General features: G+C 42.7%; 1 protein-coding gene across 6 annotated transcripts in view; it reads right to left on the bottom strand.

The window, feature by feature from the left end:
* Positions 1-1795: 1795 nt before the first annotated feature.
* The window catches only part of LOC111969216 (activating molecule in BECN1-regulated autophagy protein 1B), a 101648-nt gene continuing 87476 nt past the window's right edge, over positions 1796-15967 (bottom strand). For 4 of the 6 annotated variants that reach the window (XM_023995213.1, XM_023995216.1, XM_023995214.1 and 1 more), the window contains 4 exons: positions 14858-14965; positions 14348-14523; positions 8079-8183; positions 1796-5984 (listed from right to left, as the gene is read on the bottom strand). In XM_023995213.1, the coding sequence (XP_023850981.1) occupies positions 5362-5984; positions 8079-8183; positions 14348-14523; positions 14858-14965 (1012 nt within the window). In that variant the 3' untranslated portion in view covers positions 1796-5361. Of the gene's footprint in view, positions 5985-8078; positions 8231-14347; positions 14524-14857; positions 14966-15967 lie in introns of those variants that run through there. The other 2 variants (XM_023995215.1, XM_023995217.1) reach the window with 2 other exon arrangements.

Here is a 15967-nt window from a genome sequence, read left to right as displayed (position 1 = left end):
CAGCCATTGCAGATGGACCGCAACTCAGAGTTGGTCTCCCGGGAGAAAGTTTTGGGTCTGGAAGATGGCTACTGCAACAAGACTGGTGTAACTTGAGCTTCAGCATCCAATTAGTTCCGCTACCTATCTGACTCAATATCCTGATGATTGCGCTGGATCAGAGGCTAGTCTGTGTAGGTGCTTATGAGGGAGTATCCATTCACAGAGGAGCATACTGTAGTTATGTAAGTTCTCTGCCTCCTGCACCTCAGCAACATTCACAGTGGCAAAGGGAGGGATTGTATGGGGAATCAAACTGGCTGGGCCAGGTCCTATCCTCAGTCACTTCCAACAGCACTCTCCATGGTAATTTATAAAGTTAAGTGCAATGCTTTCATCAATTTCCCAGGTCTAGTTTCCATCCATTTACACCGTTGTGTAATCCTACCAGTTGATATAGAGGCACGGCTTTGTTTGTTTGTTTTCCCGCTACCTCTTTGCACCGGTCTGAATCTTCATCTCTAGTGTAAACGCATACACCCTCAGTTGTTCAGGTGGGCCAACACTAGATAAAGCTCGACCTCTTCAAACCCCCAGGGTGTCCATGTGTCAGATCATTGTGGGACCTTTTGGTCAGATCTGATACAGCAGAGCAGCGACTGTGAGTAATCCAACGATTCGGTTGATTTTATATCTTCCCCTGAGTAGTTATCAAGAAAGTATGAATAATTCAGCAGAATAGAAATAGTTATCCTTTTGGGTGAAGTAAAAAACAAACAAGGATGCAGTTTCATGATAATAAAAACAAATTCTCAAGGAGCAAATGATTCTGGAAGACATGAAAACCCCCAAGCGGGAAACAATCCTAATATTTTTTCATTTTGATTGCTCTCGTTATTTTTGCTCAATGCCTTGCTGGCCAAAAGTGAGTCTTTCTGTAGGAGGGGATGTGGGTTGTTTACCAGAGACATTTGCCATGAATAAACCCACAAAGCTCCACAAAGATGATACAAATAAACGGAGGAAGCAAAATATCTGCAGAAAGAATTAGTTCTATCTAACGTTAGCACTACGTCCAAGCTCTCAAGAGCAGGAGGTCAGTCTTGAAGATCCTGTGCACAGTATTCTGTACTGTGAACACGACCACCCCCAATGACATTGCCTTGTTCAAATTGACTGAACACAAACTGTTCAGGGATTATAAACAGCTGGCAGGATATATTGCCGTTGTGCTATCAATTAATGCATTCATTATACGATACATTCTCTTGAAATTCTCATACTGTAAAATAGCAAGGAGGGAGACGATGACAAAGTTTCAAACGGGTCATAACAGCTCACCATGTAAGGGGACCACTTCTTACTAGATGGAAGGAAAATGTATGATATCGTCTTTCACCCTCGAGAATAAAAAAAGAAAATGTATTGTTTCTTAGCTTTACATTTCTATTTGTTTATGATCAACATATATTTTATAGGATCTTTGGTGTTTTAACAGCACTTAGTTGCACATTGACTACTGTGATATACTRCATTTGACCCTTTAAAGTAGATAGAAAACCCTCCCAATCTTAATCTCCTACAAAAAACATGCACACTGAAGACACTTCCTTGTTGAGTTCACGTACACTCAGGAGATCACATATGGATAAATGTGAGAAAAAGACACTATGGTGAGTCAGTGACAACAGAACAAATACACTCATGACCTTCAGAATTTCCCTGAAAGTATTTGTATAGGAAGCTCATTATCCTCAATTTATAAACACATTTCAGACAAAAAAAAAATCCTAAACAGATTTGATCCAAATTTCAATCATATCCAGAAGGTCACAGACATTTTTATTCTGCTGCACAAACATGTGAATATCACCTGTAGGAAAATATGACAGTGTAACGTCTTGACTACACTGATTTTGTGATGATCTGTGAACAGTGTAAAGCGTTATAACTAAATACGTTGAGTATGTAATGTGAGTACATATTGCCCTTCATTGCACAGAAAATAAAAACACGGGTAGTCGCAAAACGTCCTGGGCTGTGAAAATTTCTACTGCATATACTGTAGTTCCACTATTTAACTATGGTCTTGATTGCATTTTGAATTGATACACACGCTGATTATTGTATGTTGGTGAACCGAGTAATAAAAGAGCACAGATAGGTGAAAGCTGAAACAGACGAGGTCATCGAACGCAATGCTGTATGAGCATCAAGGTGACCAAATCCAACGCTGCTGTTTCGCTCACTGTTTTTCTCCCACTTCAAGCCCAGCAGGACTGGAGCCCACAGGGATCAGTTGTTCAGTTCTCCTGCCCCATTTCCATTTCTCTCTCCATCGCACCATGAAGCCAATGTAAGCTCCTGCCTTCTGATTAGAACACATCCTTTCCATTAACCCTCCTGACCAACAGGACACTAGAATGCAGTCAATCATATCCTCTTCAAATACAATAGAGATCAGGTGAAAGAAAACGGTCAATTCCACACGTTCAAAAACCAAAAACATGAAAAACACGAGATGAGTGTGCTCAAAAAGAAATAAAAAGGGGGGGAACAAAAGAAAACTGTGTCAGCTGTCTGCTCCAGTTTCCAAAGGGGAGGGGGGTCTTTTCAGGAGCAGAGTCTGACAGATCTGGGTTAGCCTGAACCATTCTGATGCCTGATGGGTCTCTTGGTTTGTCTGTCGCAAACACTTTCCCATTACACCCCTTTCTACTCCTACCGAGATCACTCTGATATCCAACCCAAGAACTGTAAATGAGACTCCGGTCTTCCTGCTCTTTCCAAGGGTCGATGGTTAGAAGTTGTAAACAGATGATATTTGTATAAAATCAGAATGGTATTGTCCCTCATGGATCATACGCTAACATGAAACAAATTAATGCTTGAATAACAAGCATATATTTGTCCAAATCTAATTTCACTCAGAGTCTGACGCTATGAGAGGTAATTTAGTATTTCCCATAACCGTACAGGAGTCATTACAAGCCATAATGGAACCCCTTAATTGAGGACAAATTAAAATGAAGATCGGCACAATACAAGTGAGTGGTCAGTCATACAGTATAGGAAAACACTGGGAAGATAATTTCACAATCGGATAAACAATGAACAAAATATATTTATCTTTTTGACAATCTTCCTGAAGTTGTTTGTAGTCAGATCAGCATATGAACCGACAAATGGTGCATTGCTCTCCTAGAAGTGATCTGAACAACAGAGATAGACAGTGCTGCTGCAGGGTCACATGACTAATGCAACTTTGGTAAATGTATATGAAAAAAGATTATGATCAACCTTACGTTAGTACTTAAAGTTGGCATATCTTCTTCTATAACCATTATCTTTCTAAAACATAAATAAACTCAACAGATACAATCACAATATACTTTTGAGAGAGAGAGACAGATATAAGCAGTGCAAGTTGGCTGGACCAACAGTGGCTGAGAGACAAAAACCTGCTCATAATGCGTAACTTTTCACATCCAAATATCCAAAAAGTAACCCATTCACCATGGAGCTGCAGTAAGCACTTCCAAATTCATTAATTCAACACAGTTTCTTTCACTGTCAAAACCGACCACCTTGATAGGAAAAACATGAAATAAAATGTATTATATGTTGCAGATTACTGCTAATTGCCAAACCAGTTTTAAAAAGGACTAAGAACTGACAAAGCTGTTTGAAGCACCGCTTTGTGCTTTGTCCATTCAACCTAGAGAGCTTTGCCCCTGTGGCGACTCGGAATGCTATCAGCATCATCACCCCTGTGCACCTCCAACTGCCTCTCTGTCACAACAACACAACCCTCAAGGCACCGCGGCGGCTCGTGGGAGGCAAACTGGCCATTTTAAAGAGAGCCTTCTGGATGGATCTCCTTTTCAAATTCCATTTAGCCTTAGATGACTGGGCTCAACATACCACAGTGGACCTAGAGAAGGAATCCTACTGTATAAAAGACGACCATCACAAGACATGGGGTGACAGTTTGAAAACGTAGAAGAGATGCACTATTGTCAAAATGCCTCACTTCAAATACTTGGCACAGCATTTAGGTGTTTCAAAGCAAGTTTGGAAGTTACGAGGCTGCGGATCTAGGGCTCATGATCTACATGCCAGTAGTACATGTGTACTGTACCCTGTTATTATTAAATCAACCTTTGAAATACACAAGTCATGCTGTTTGTTTTCTTTTCTGGGTACGGACGGATTCATCTTTATCACACACACATCCGACCGCACACTGTACACCAGATACAGGCATTACACTGGGGAGGAAAGAGTAACGGTATTATCTGGCAACTCTCTGGTAGCAACGTCTTGTAACGCTACTAGGTTTGGCTTAACGAATGACAAACTCGAGGATCGGCAATATTTGTTATCAACTATATGGTCGAGCTGTTGCGACGCACTAGACGATACTCTTATTTGAACTTTACAAATCAAAACCGTGCAGTTTTATCAGTTAGGCAGTATCAATATGCTGAAAAGAGGTCTAAATGAGAAGGAGGTTATGATATCATAAATAGCAAAGAAAGGAGTCTGGAATTATTTTGTCATTAACAGCGCACAGCGATAATATTGAATATCGCCCATATTTGGAGTAGCATATTGTGGAATTGGTCTCCCCTAAATATTGGCAACCCTAAATTCTACTCTGTAATGTAATGCTGCTCTCCGATGTAGTACAAGAGATTTAAAGTTATCTTGGGTCAACTACATCTTTGCGAACCACTAATCAACCATGACGACTATAACGGAAGAATGAAACGTTTTGTAACTACAAAGGGTGACATAGAACATCCTCTCTCTCTCACACAATAAAATATCATTCATAGACATAAAAAAAACAGATACAGAATCATCCAGGTTCACAATCAAATTGTACCAATGTGATTGGTTAATAATATGTGCTTCTACTCAGCATATCAGCTTCTTGCTAATAGTGATCAAGAGTCTTAACACGTTTTGAAGAAAGTTGCAATTTGATCCTAGATGGCATTTGAAAACCACCGACCTGAACCCTGATTGTAAAAGAGTCATTCAGGTCCACCTCCGATGGAATGGTCAAACTGTAACTTTGGATTCTTGCACTCAATTGGGCAATGACACAAGTCTCAAACTGAAGTCAGGGCACGCAAAAGAACACCACATCCAAGGAAGAGACCAAGCCTAATCCTAGGTTGAAGATAGGTCTCATCCAGTCTACTATTGGATAGAAAACACCACATGCAATGGAGGAGTAGGATGAAGTTTTAAGTGCCTCATTTCATTGTTGGGATTGGAAGCCTCCAGAAAAACAGTAGTCAATGTAATAAGGCTAGAGGAAGGAGAGTCTTCTAGGTAGAGATCAGATGGATATGGAAAGCACATGACCATCTATCGACTGTAGGGGTCTCCATGGTAACTGGCACTGTAGCTGTTGTTGTCGAGAGGGGAGACAACAGGCGACAGGGTTGAAGAAGAGGAGGAGGAAGCAGAGGGCGAGTGTAGATCTAGATCATCGACAAGTCCCACACCCTCAAACGCATCGTCTGTGTCCATAGGGGTCCCATCGGCCCCCTCCACCCCAATGGGCCCCTGAAGGCTGAGATGAGAAGAGACTGTGATGTACTGGGAGGGGAGAGGTGCTACTGTCCTGCTATGGGCCCCAGAGGGCTCTAACAGGAAGGCTGAGCTCTCACCCAGCTGCATGCTCTGGTGGGTCAGAATACGGGAGGTGGGCTCTGTGAACGACAGAGTGCCACGGTGGGGCGGAGAGAGGGACGTCCAACCATCACCACCACCCTGACCCCTGCCCTGGGTGCCTCTGCCCCCACCCGGAGCCTCTGTCCCAGTCTGGGAGCCGCGGTGGATGCAGTGGCTAACGATGACACTGTTACCGAAGCTGCCCGTGGTGGTGCTCTGCTCCCTCTGGACCACGGCCGTCATACCACCCTCAGCGATCAGCCCGCGGAGCCGAGAAACAGCGTCCTCCCCACTGCCCTGGTCTTGAGATTCCCCTGGGGGAGGAGGAGGAAAAGACAGGGAGAGCTTGGTAACACATACAGTAGAAACAGTTAGATTCATTTCCTCAATGTTGGATTCACTTCATTACTAAAGCAAAAACATGTTGATTCGCAATGTTCTACTCGCTCAACATGTTGTTTGCACCTAACTACAACACACACATGAAAAACAAACAATTTCCACTTTTTACAGATGCATGTCCTCTGCTTGGCGGTTGAGAAACTGCCTCCATAAATGTAACCAGACAGTATAAACTATTTGAGGGAAGGTGGGAGTGGCAGGCATGACGTGATCGAGGTGGGCCTCTTCTCTGTGATTTGGCACGGCGCGGTGATATCCGCGCTAGCCGTAGCGCTAGCCCTAATGATGGCCACGTTACCTGACAGGGGAAAAATATAGGTAATTACAAGGCTGGCTAATGTCTTAGTGTCCAACTAGCCTGGCTAAATCCACTCCTAAAACAGCGTTACCAGTCTGCTCTAGCATCTAGCCCCTACAGTATACCACATACTGTAATCATATTAGTCGGGCAGCTGCTGTTGGTGCAGAGTTCAACTTATCCCAATCCCCCATTGAAAGGAAATCAAAGATTATTTACCGAGCCTAAAAAATATATTAAGCAACATCTCGGAGGAAGTGCAGCCAAATAAATCTTTGAAACTAGACAGCTGTGTACTGTAACATCAGTGGAGTATGAATAGAGTGAGACATGATGCAACGCAGTGTTACGCCTATCTGTCAAGCACACATGGTTACTTGGCTTTGCCACAACGTGATTGGCTGTTTATACCCATGAATTAAAAAAATATATTCCTCTACAGGCAAAAAAACTGTATATGAAGATTACTGAGTGAACGTCGGCAGCCTAAATGTTTTGCAATCGCACTTAATGTGATGCGGAGAATGAAAATGAAAGAGTGAGTAGGCTGCCTCTAGCGATGCATGGAGAAGCCAGACTGACAGATCAGAGTACTGGGTGTTATCTGTCAGTCACGGACTCTCCTGGGACTCTGCAAAGAAATTCATAATGAAATTTGTGTCAAAAACAAAGCCACAGTCAGAAGCACACAAGTGCAGTACCATAAGGTGGAAACACGGCAACTTTAGCATCCAAAACTTCAGGCATTCAGGATATGAACATAGTACTTAAAAAAAAAWATTATTGTACTTATGGCTGTCCCTTCTACTGAAAGTAGGCATCTGCATTGTTGTTTTTGTCAGGCGCTTAAATTGTTGGGAGTACGAAATGTGTCAATTTGGAAGAGTAAACACAGTAAGTTTTTGTTCTTCATTTGAATTGGGCTCCAAGCAACCATAAAAGTTTATGAACAATGGTATTATACCGTTATCTGCAGAATTACACTGGGTGTGCCAGCAGGACAGTGGCCCTGGCAGTGCCATTATTCGTATGGATGAGGCTACTACTGTAAATTGGAAGAACATTCAAAACAGCTACTGTTTACTATGTACAATATTATTTTTCGCACCATGTTTGCTGACAACAGTCACATCCACTCCACAGTTTATGGCTACTGTATTCACAACGCACATTACGATCATTTGTGGTCTATAGATCATATTCACTAGAGCGTAAGAAATGTGTGAGCGTCGACGTCTGGCCTGTAATAATCCCAGCCGTAATGATGTTCTGTTGCCCCTACAAGGGAGAGGCCATTAACGGGTTTAATGAAGGGGAGAATATGAGGGAGGGAGGAAGAGGGAGGCCTCCTCCCTCCGTTTCCTCAATCCCAGAGAGAAGGAGACAGTGAGTACTGACAATCGTCTCAGACAAGGACCAAACGTATTTATCACAGCCAACCACCCCTGTTGACTGACTGGTCTTGCTAATGATGTGGTGGTAGAACGGTGTTGAGATCATAGACAAAGAACTGAGATGACCTCGTGTGCGTTTTCTCTGACTCACCTGGAGCTACATTATGTCTCCTATTTGGCAGCTGTTTTGCTCTCAGGCAAAGATAGTCTGGACTTTTAACACTATTTTGTGGCATATAATGACCCCACAAATTGAGATACGATTCTATTTACACTGAGAATAAGGTGTGAGGAGGAGGACTGGATGGGGTTACCTGGGTTAGCCAAGGTGGTGCTGGCCTCTGTGGAGGCCTCGGCTGACAGAGATGGTGTCGTGTCTGTGCTGCTGCCTGGATGAAGGTCCCTTATGTGTCCACCAACTCGGGGAGGAAGGAAATAAACGCAGCACATGTTGAGACCTTGTTCGCTGGGGGAGAATGTACATTTACCTTTCATTTTATACGGTTTAGAATACATGCGTGCCTTGGTGACGCCAACAGAATCTTGTGTTCATCATGTAAGAGGAAAACTACATCCAGTCAGATTACAACCGTTTACCCAGGTAAACATTCAAACTCATTCAAATCCCCCGAAAACAAGCTCATTGTGAAGGGAATTGTTCAAGGTGATCTGCTCCAAAAAAGAAATACGTCAAGGAGATGGATATGTACTGTGTACAATGATATATTTGTAGAAATATAGATTTACTCTGACTGAGAAACCTGTGCTGTGTTTAACCATATCCCTCAAACATGTTTCCTAAAGAAATGTGTAGTCTCAGTGAGGGGGAGAGGAATCGGATTAGTGCAGTATTTTGTTGCCTCATCTGCGAAGTGGAGAGATGAAAGCCTGCATTGGGCGGCTGCCGTCTGCCGATGAGGAGAGCGGGTGAGGATAGTAAAAAAAATTTTTTTTTTTTAGAAGCCAAAACATCTCTCGTATGCAAAACTGGACTAGGGACAGTTTCTCCTATACATGTTCTCTCATACCTCCAAAATCGTGGATATCTGATTGTGACATCAAAGGTGAATGTTGCCGTGACTATTTTCACCTCGAGATCCAATCAAACCAGAGACTGACAAGGCTAGGGGATTATACTAAAACTCACATGGCATCAGGGAATTGGATATAAGACCAATTCTATCTGACTGTTCGACACCACAAGGCCAGAGGCTGTGTGAGTAGCACTCTCAGTGTGTCACCTGTCCACCTGCTAACTGAACTGCAGAACCTTTTTCGAGTGGAAGTTTTCCCACAGTATAGCTTGACAGGTACAAATCCATTTAGGTTTTCGCCTTAGCAGGGATGACAGGATGTGTTCAGTGATGGATTCCACCCATATACCTTAACGACGCCTCCTCTTAATAAGTAGATGACAGATGAGCCTTGGTTGGTTAACCACAAAGAAACAAACAATGTAAAGTACAAAAACTGTATGGTGACGTTTCAGATCTAAGATGATTCTCATTCAAACCATTAAACCATAGTTCAGTAAAAAAGTAAACTGAAGATTTGAAAGATCATTTCTCCCTCACCCCACACATATACGGTATAACCCGTGTAATTACACACTTTTCAATATACTGAAAGTCTCCAGTCATTAAACTGGAGGGGGTTCTTGACGACCCAGATAGTAAATAGTCCTGGGTGTCCTCTATTGCTACTGTTGATTAGTCAAATATCCTCAGTCTATCCTCCATATCCCCATCGAACAGCGGGAGGCGCCATTTAAATCCTCTTCGGTGGAGTAAGAGAGCGTCTGCTTATTTGCTCTGCCCTGTGTCATCTCCCAAGCGTGGCCCCAAAAATACAGAAGGTGTTGAGGGAACGTTTCCTCCGTACCCACACGGCCTCTATTGGCACATCAGAGGACCAGCGCTGAGCATTTCCTATAGTCTCTCTGACTCTCCCGCTCCGTGGAGTAAATGATCATTTGGCCTAATAATGCAACTCAGGCGCTTTAGCTTCATCACTGTCCTGACAAATTGATTGCAGGCTGATTTACCTGTGCGGTGGGCTATTAGGGCTCTCCGAAGTGTGTCGCTGCTTAATGAAAGCAGGTGCGAAGTGTCACCTTGTGTTTAATACTCTCCTCCGCACAATACACAGGGTGTCTGACTGGCTGGAGGACTCGACTCAAACGGAATCTTGGCTAAAGTCACTTTGCCGGGTGGGTGTAACAGAAGTGCTGGTTGGTTTCTTTCTTAGGGATCATTCGGGAATACGATAAATCAGACCTACTTAACTAAAATGACATATTAGGTCTTACACAAAAGTGAAAGTAAGACCCTGGGCAAGAGTCATGCCGAGTGTTCTTTGAGCCAGCTATTCTTTGAAGCACAAAGGCTCGACTGCCAAGGCATAAATACGGTAGGTGTGTAATGACTCTATTATCACAAAATGCGATCATCCTCTCACAACAGTGCTCCTAATCCATTTCAAATGAACACGTCGAGCAATGTTTGAATACAACCTGCTGAACAAGAATTGGGCCCGAGGAGTGTGCTGTTCAATGCGATGTGCGGAGGCGTGTTCCCAATGCCTGCTCTATCCAACGGCAACACTCCATCAGGCATGCACTGGAGAGAGCTGCTAAAGAGTCACTTAAGGCATCACAGTCGTGGAGATGCTGATTAGTCAAACCAGCCAGCCCACAGTATGTGGATGGATGATTCAGATCCGAATGATACGTAAATATAATTTCCCTTTGCACCAGGCCCAACAGTGCAACAGGCAAACGCAATTGCAAAGTTGTCCATTCGTTGGGACTATTTTGACCTACAGTCAATTTGCACACACCAGTAATATTATGATGAATAAATTCAGGTTTTAAATCATTAAAAACCTTTTCCTTGTGATGAATAATATTAGGCATCCTGATAGTGGCGTTTCGTACCTCCATAATTTTTGGGGAAAACTGTCAAATACACAACTTGCATACAAATACCTCCATCTACCACTGAAAACTCCTTGGATTATATATATATATCAGATAATATTAGATATGATGAAACCTAACTTCAGGTTTGGGTAAGGAAGTAGGTATTATGTAAGATTATTTTACAGCGTTTCACCTCTAGCGTTTCTTATATAAGAGGGACTCAAGTCTTTTTTTTATGGGAAGGAAAACACTCCACTTCAAGAAATATGCACATTTCCACTGGTGAGTAGCGGCGTCTGAGCAGTTAACTTTTGAAGGGCGGCGGGTTGGAGTCAAAGCAATCAACCTTAATTACCGTCGAACTCCTGGACACCTGTCAGAGAATCCTCTCATAGCTCAACCTGTATGACGAGGACCATGGCAGAATGAACAGACACGGTCAGAACTGGTTCCAAGTGAGGTAGTTAGTACACGCCTACATACAGTACAGTGGATSTCTATCCCCTTGCTATGCTATATAACCATTATACCAGTCATCGGTACATTAACAACAATAGGGGAGTAGAAACAGAGATAAATGTTAAGTGCCGGATACGATTGGACGAAAGGTGAAAGGCCCTTGATTGCAAAGGCTTGGCATGAGAGCTTGTTTTCGATTTCTCGCCAGGTGTTTGATTCAATCATTCATTTGTAATGAGTAAAATGGAGGTGTGCTAATGCTCTCGCAACGTAATGCCTTGTGTACAACATTCCAGCTGAACCGAAATGGACTGTGGTGCTCTGTTTGTGGATATTGACTCTTATGGAATTGAGTCTAAAACACCTTTAGATAGTACCTTAAGAAGGCCCAGACACACAAAAGTGGACCATGCAGGTCTCATTTTCTCTGATAGCGCTCACGTTCCCAGATGTGCCACTGGGAAACATGAAGATACAGTAATGAAAATTATATTTCAGTGCCCCAAGAGAGACGGGTTTTGGATGAGACCCAATATCACAACATCTATTTCTGTGATCTGTTACTAAGACAGTTAATGCAGAGATATCGGGTAATTGGTATTKCTATATTACCACTGGGACAACAAACAAGTAATGGTCCACTTCACCTGACTTTGGAACCAAGGGCAATTCCGAGGTTATTGTCTTAAAGGGCAATTTCACTTTAATTTTTTTATTTTTTATTTATTTTTTACTTCACATTGATTATCTCCAGCACCACCTCAACATATGTGAAAATGACASCTTTCTGTTTCGTAGTAAAAAAGAGAGGAAGTATAAGTATTTCCAATGACATCATTGATGTGCATCATGTGATTTTAACCAATTATGAGTAGGCATTGCCTACTAATTGGTTGATGATGTCATTGGAAAGACACTATCTTACTCTATCTTTTTTTACCACAAAATATAGAAACACAGCGTTTTCACATACAGTATGTTGATGTTGGGGTGGTGCTGAAGATGATGAATAGGAAGTTGAAAAATTGTGAAATGTACCTTTAATTAACTAAACAAGCATTTGCTTCCTGTTGCCAGGTACTGTATAMGCCTTTGGTGCATGCCTTTGAGGTCTTTGTTCCGCTATGTATGGAATGAGGTCAAGGAGGTTGTTAAGACTGATTGCAATTAGGTTAAGTCTTAAATGCCAAATTCGTCAAATGAAAAGGATTCCATAAAAAGTGAATTCAATTATGACGCTACTAATTTGCCAGGTTGTATTTCCTGACAGCAACGAGGAACAAATTCCCCATTAATGAAAAAACCCAGCCGTTGTAGAAATGCACTGAAACAGAACAGCAGAAAGTGTTGTGCAGTAAAATGGAACCTAGTTGTGAATTCAGTGATGGGGTGATTGAAAGTTCTTACAATATGCTTGAGGGGAGCGTTGGGCTCTCTGCATATATATATATATATATATATTGTGACTTACCTGTTAAGACATTACATAGTTGAACAGCTCAGTATTATGAAAACGATATTCAGTGCCTTCGGAAAGTATTCAGACCACTTGACTTTTTCCACGTTTTGTTAGATTCCAGCCTTATTCTAAAATTGATTAAATCGTTTTCCCCCCTCATCAATCTACACACAATACCCCATATTGAAAAAGCAAAAACAAGTTGAGATTTTTTGAAAATGTATTAAAATAAAAAACGGAAATATCACATTTACATAAGTATTCAGACCCTTTACTCAATACTTTGTTGATGCACCTTTGGCAGCGATTACAGCCTTGAGTCTTCTTGGGTATGACGCTACAAGCTTGGCACATCTGTATTTGGGGAGTTTCCCCCATTCTTCTCTGCAGATCCTCTCAAGCTCTGTCAGGTTGGATGGGGAGCGTCACTGCAAAGCTATTTTCAAGTCTCTCCAGAGATGTCCGATCGGGTTCAAGTCCGGGCTCTGGCTGGGCCACTCAAGGACATTCAGAGACTTGTCCCGAAGCCACTCCTGCGTTGTCTTGGCTGTGTGCTTAGGGTAGTTGACCTGTTGGAAGGTGAACCTTCGCCCCAGTCTGAGGTCCTGAGCGCTCTGGAGCAGGTTTTCATCAAGGATCTCTCTGTACTTTGCTCCGTTCATCTTTGCCTCCATCCTGACTAGTCTCCCTGGCCCTGCCGCTGAAAAACATCCACATAGCATGATGCCTCCACCACCATGCTTCACAGTAGGGATGGTGCCAGGTTTCCTCCAGATGTGATGCTTGGCAATCAGGCRAAAGAGTTCAATCTTGGTTTCATCAGACCAGAGAATTTTGTTTCTAATGGTCTTAGAGTCTTTAATGGGCCTTTTGGCAAACTCCAAATGGACTGTCATGTGCCTTTTCCTGAGGAGTGGCTTCCGTCTGGCCACTCTACCATTAAGACATGATTAGTGGAGTGCTGCAGAGATGGTTGTCCTTCTGGAAGGTTCTCCCATCTCCAAAGAGGAACTCGGGAGCTCTGTCAGAGTGACCATCGGGATCTTGGTCACCTCCCTGACCAAGGCCCTTCTCTCCCGATTGCTCAGTTTGGCCGGGCGACCAGCTCTATGAAGAGTCTTGGTGGTTCCAAACTTCTTCCATTTAAGAATAATGGCGGCCYCTGTGTTCTCGGGGACCTTCAATGCTGCAGATTTTTTGGGGTACCCTTCCCCAGATCTGTGCCTCGACACAACCCTGTCTCTGAGCTCTACGGACAATTCCTTCGACCTCATGGCTTGGTTTTTGCTCTGACATGCACTGTCAACTGTGGGACCTTATACAGACAGGTGTGTGCCTTTCCAAATCCAATCAATCGAATTTACCACAGGTGGACTCCAATCAAGATGTAGAAACATCTCAAGGATAATCAATGGAAACAGGGAGCACCTGAACTAAATTTCGAGTCTCATAGCAAAGGGTCTGAATACTTTTGTAAATAAGGTGTTTGTTTTTTMTTTTTATAAATTAGCAAAACATTGGAAAACCTGTTTTCACTGTCATTATGGGGTGTTGTGTGTAGATTGCTGAGGATTTATATTTWAAAAAAACAAAAAAACAATTTTAGAATAAGTCTATAACGTAGCAAAATGTGGAAAAAGTCAAGGATCTGAATACTTTCCAAAGTCATTGTAGATCTAGTAGACAGGGTAAATGCTGGAGGGACTGGGGGAGAGAGACATGGGTATAGATATAGGTAGACCTACTGTCTGTTGCTTCGGAGGCCCGGAATGTGTGTGTCTGGGTTTCGGCATTCTGAAGCTGTGGGACGAGTGTCTGTGTGCCTTGTGATGTCGCAACGGGGGTAGGGTGACGGGGCTGGAGACCGATGGCATTCATAAGTCCCATGTCCCTTTCAGACCTCAAGGGGGCCCTRCTGCTCCTGCAAAACACAGCCACATGGTCAACGCTGATAAATGCCATATGGATGTAAGTGTGTGTATGACACTTGAGTGTTGGCATTGCATTTTGTTGAAAAACAACTTACTGTTGTGAGCAAAAGGGGAGAGTCCAATGTCAACACAAAGAACTAGTGCTCCCTTTACTTTGACAGACGTGTAAGCACAGTTCAGAGAATTCCTGCTAGACAGAAGACTTACATATCTCATTGAAGAAAAAAACTCGACTTGCACATCCCCCTTCTCTGAAAGCCACATATACCTAGCTATTGTTCTCACACACACCATCCTCAAAGGCCAACCCCTGCCAAATCTCACCCTGGCCGCTCTCCGTCGCGGCTCCCACCGGTACCACCGCCCCGATTGTTGTTGACAGCAAATACAGCACTGTGCTCAGGGGGGCCGTCTCCGTCTGACTGGGCATCTCTGGAGGGGAGAGACGAAGGAGAGAGAGAGAGTGAGAGATAAAGAAAAGGAACGAGAGAGGGACATTGTACAATGAGTCAGYACTATCATGTCGTCATTAATGTTCTATAATTTGGTCATATTTGTATGTTAAATCAGAGAACTAAAAATGGTCAGTTCCAATGTTCCACTTGTCATGTCAGACCTACACAGMAGGATATGCTAAAGCTTTCAATAAGTTACAGTATTTCAAGCAAAAAAAGGATGTATTGTACATCATAAAACCAAATGTTTTGCTAGACAGAATGAGCAGTCCATACATTACCAACAAGCAGATCCCTCACAATGGTCCCCGGCATTAAGATGAAACATCTTTAGTGCCGCTTCATTGCATCATAGCTCAAAATAACACAACGTTGACTGAGGCAGGTTGTCAGACCTGGATGCATCCACAACTGATTTCATCGGATAAAAATCAATTCAGGGCAAGCACTCCAGCTATCTTCCGTGTAGAGTATAAATAMAACGTACATCATTTTACCTCGCAGTGAAACAGTCGAGATGGCTTTCATAATACCGGACTGGTCTGAGAATCTCACCAATAATTGTCTGTTCCATTGGTGTTGAACCATAAAATGACATTTAAAACATTCCTGTCCAGTAGGATTGGATTAAATCTTTAAACAGAGACAGATGGGCACTGGAGTTCACCTAGAGGCAGCCTCGGTATTTTAATGCGGCAAAATTATCCATAATTATTTCTTAAGTGGAGGCGGCAGGTAGCGTAGTGGTTAGAGCGTTGGGCCAGTAACCAAAAGGTTGTAGATTGAATCCCCGAGCTGACAAGTTAAAAATCTGTCGTTCTGCCCCTGAACAAGGCAGCTAACCCAGTCACTGTAAATAAGAATTTGTTCTTAACTGACTTTCCTAGTTAAATAAATGTTAAATATTTTTTTTATTTATTAAAAAGTGTTTTTTAAGCGCATTGTTTTTATCAACATTTCGTTTTTCTGATAGCTTATC

Source organism: Salvelinus sp. IW2-2015, linkage group LG10 (genome assembly GCF_002910315.2).
Source record: "Salvelinus sp. IW2-2015 linkage group LG10, ASM291031v2, whole genome shotgun sequence".
NCBI classification, from domain to species: domain Eukaryota; kingdom Metazoa; phylum Chordata; class Actinopteri; order Salmoniformes; family Salmonidae; genus Salvelinus; species Salvelinus sp. IW2-2015.
The sequence above is the reverse complement of the archived record's forward strand: the minus strand, read 5'-3'. Positions and strand labels throughout refer to the sequence as shown.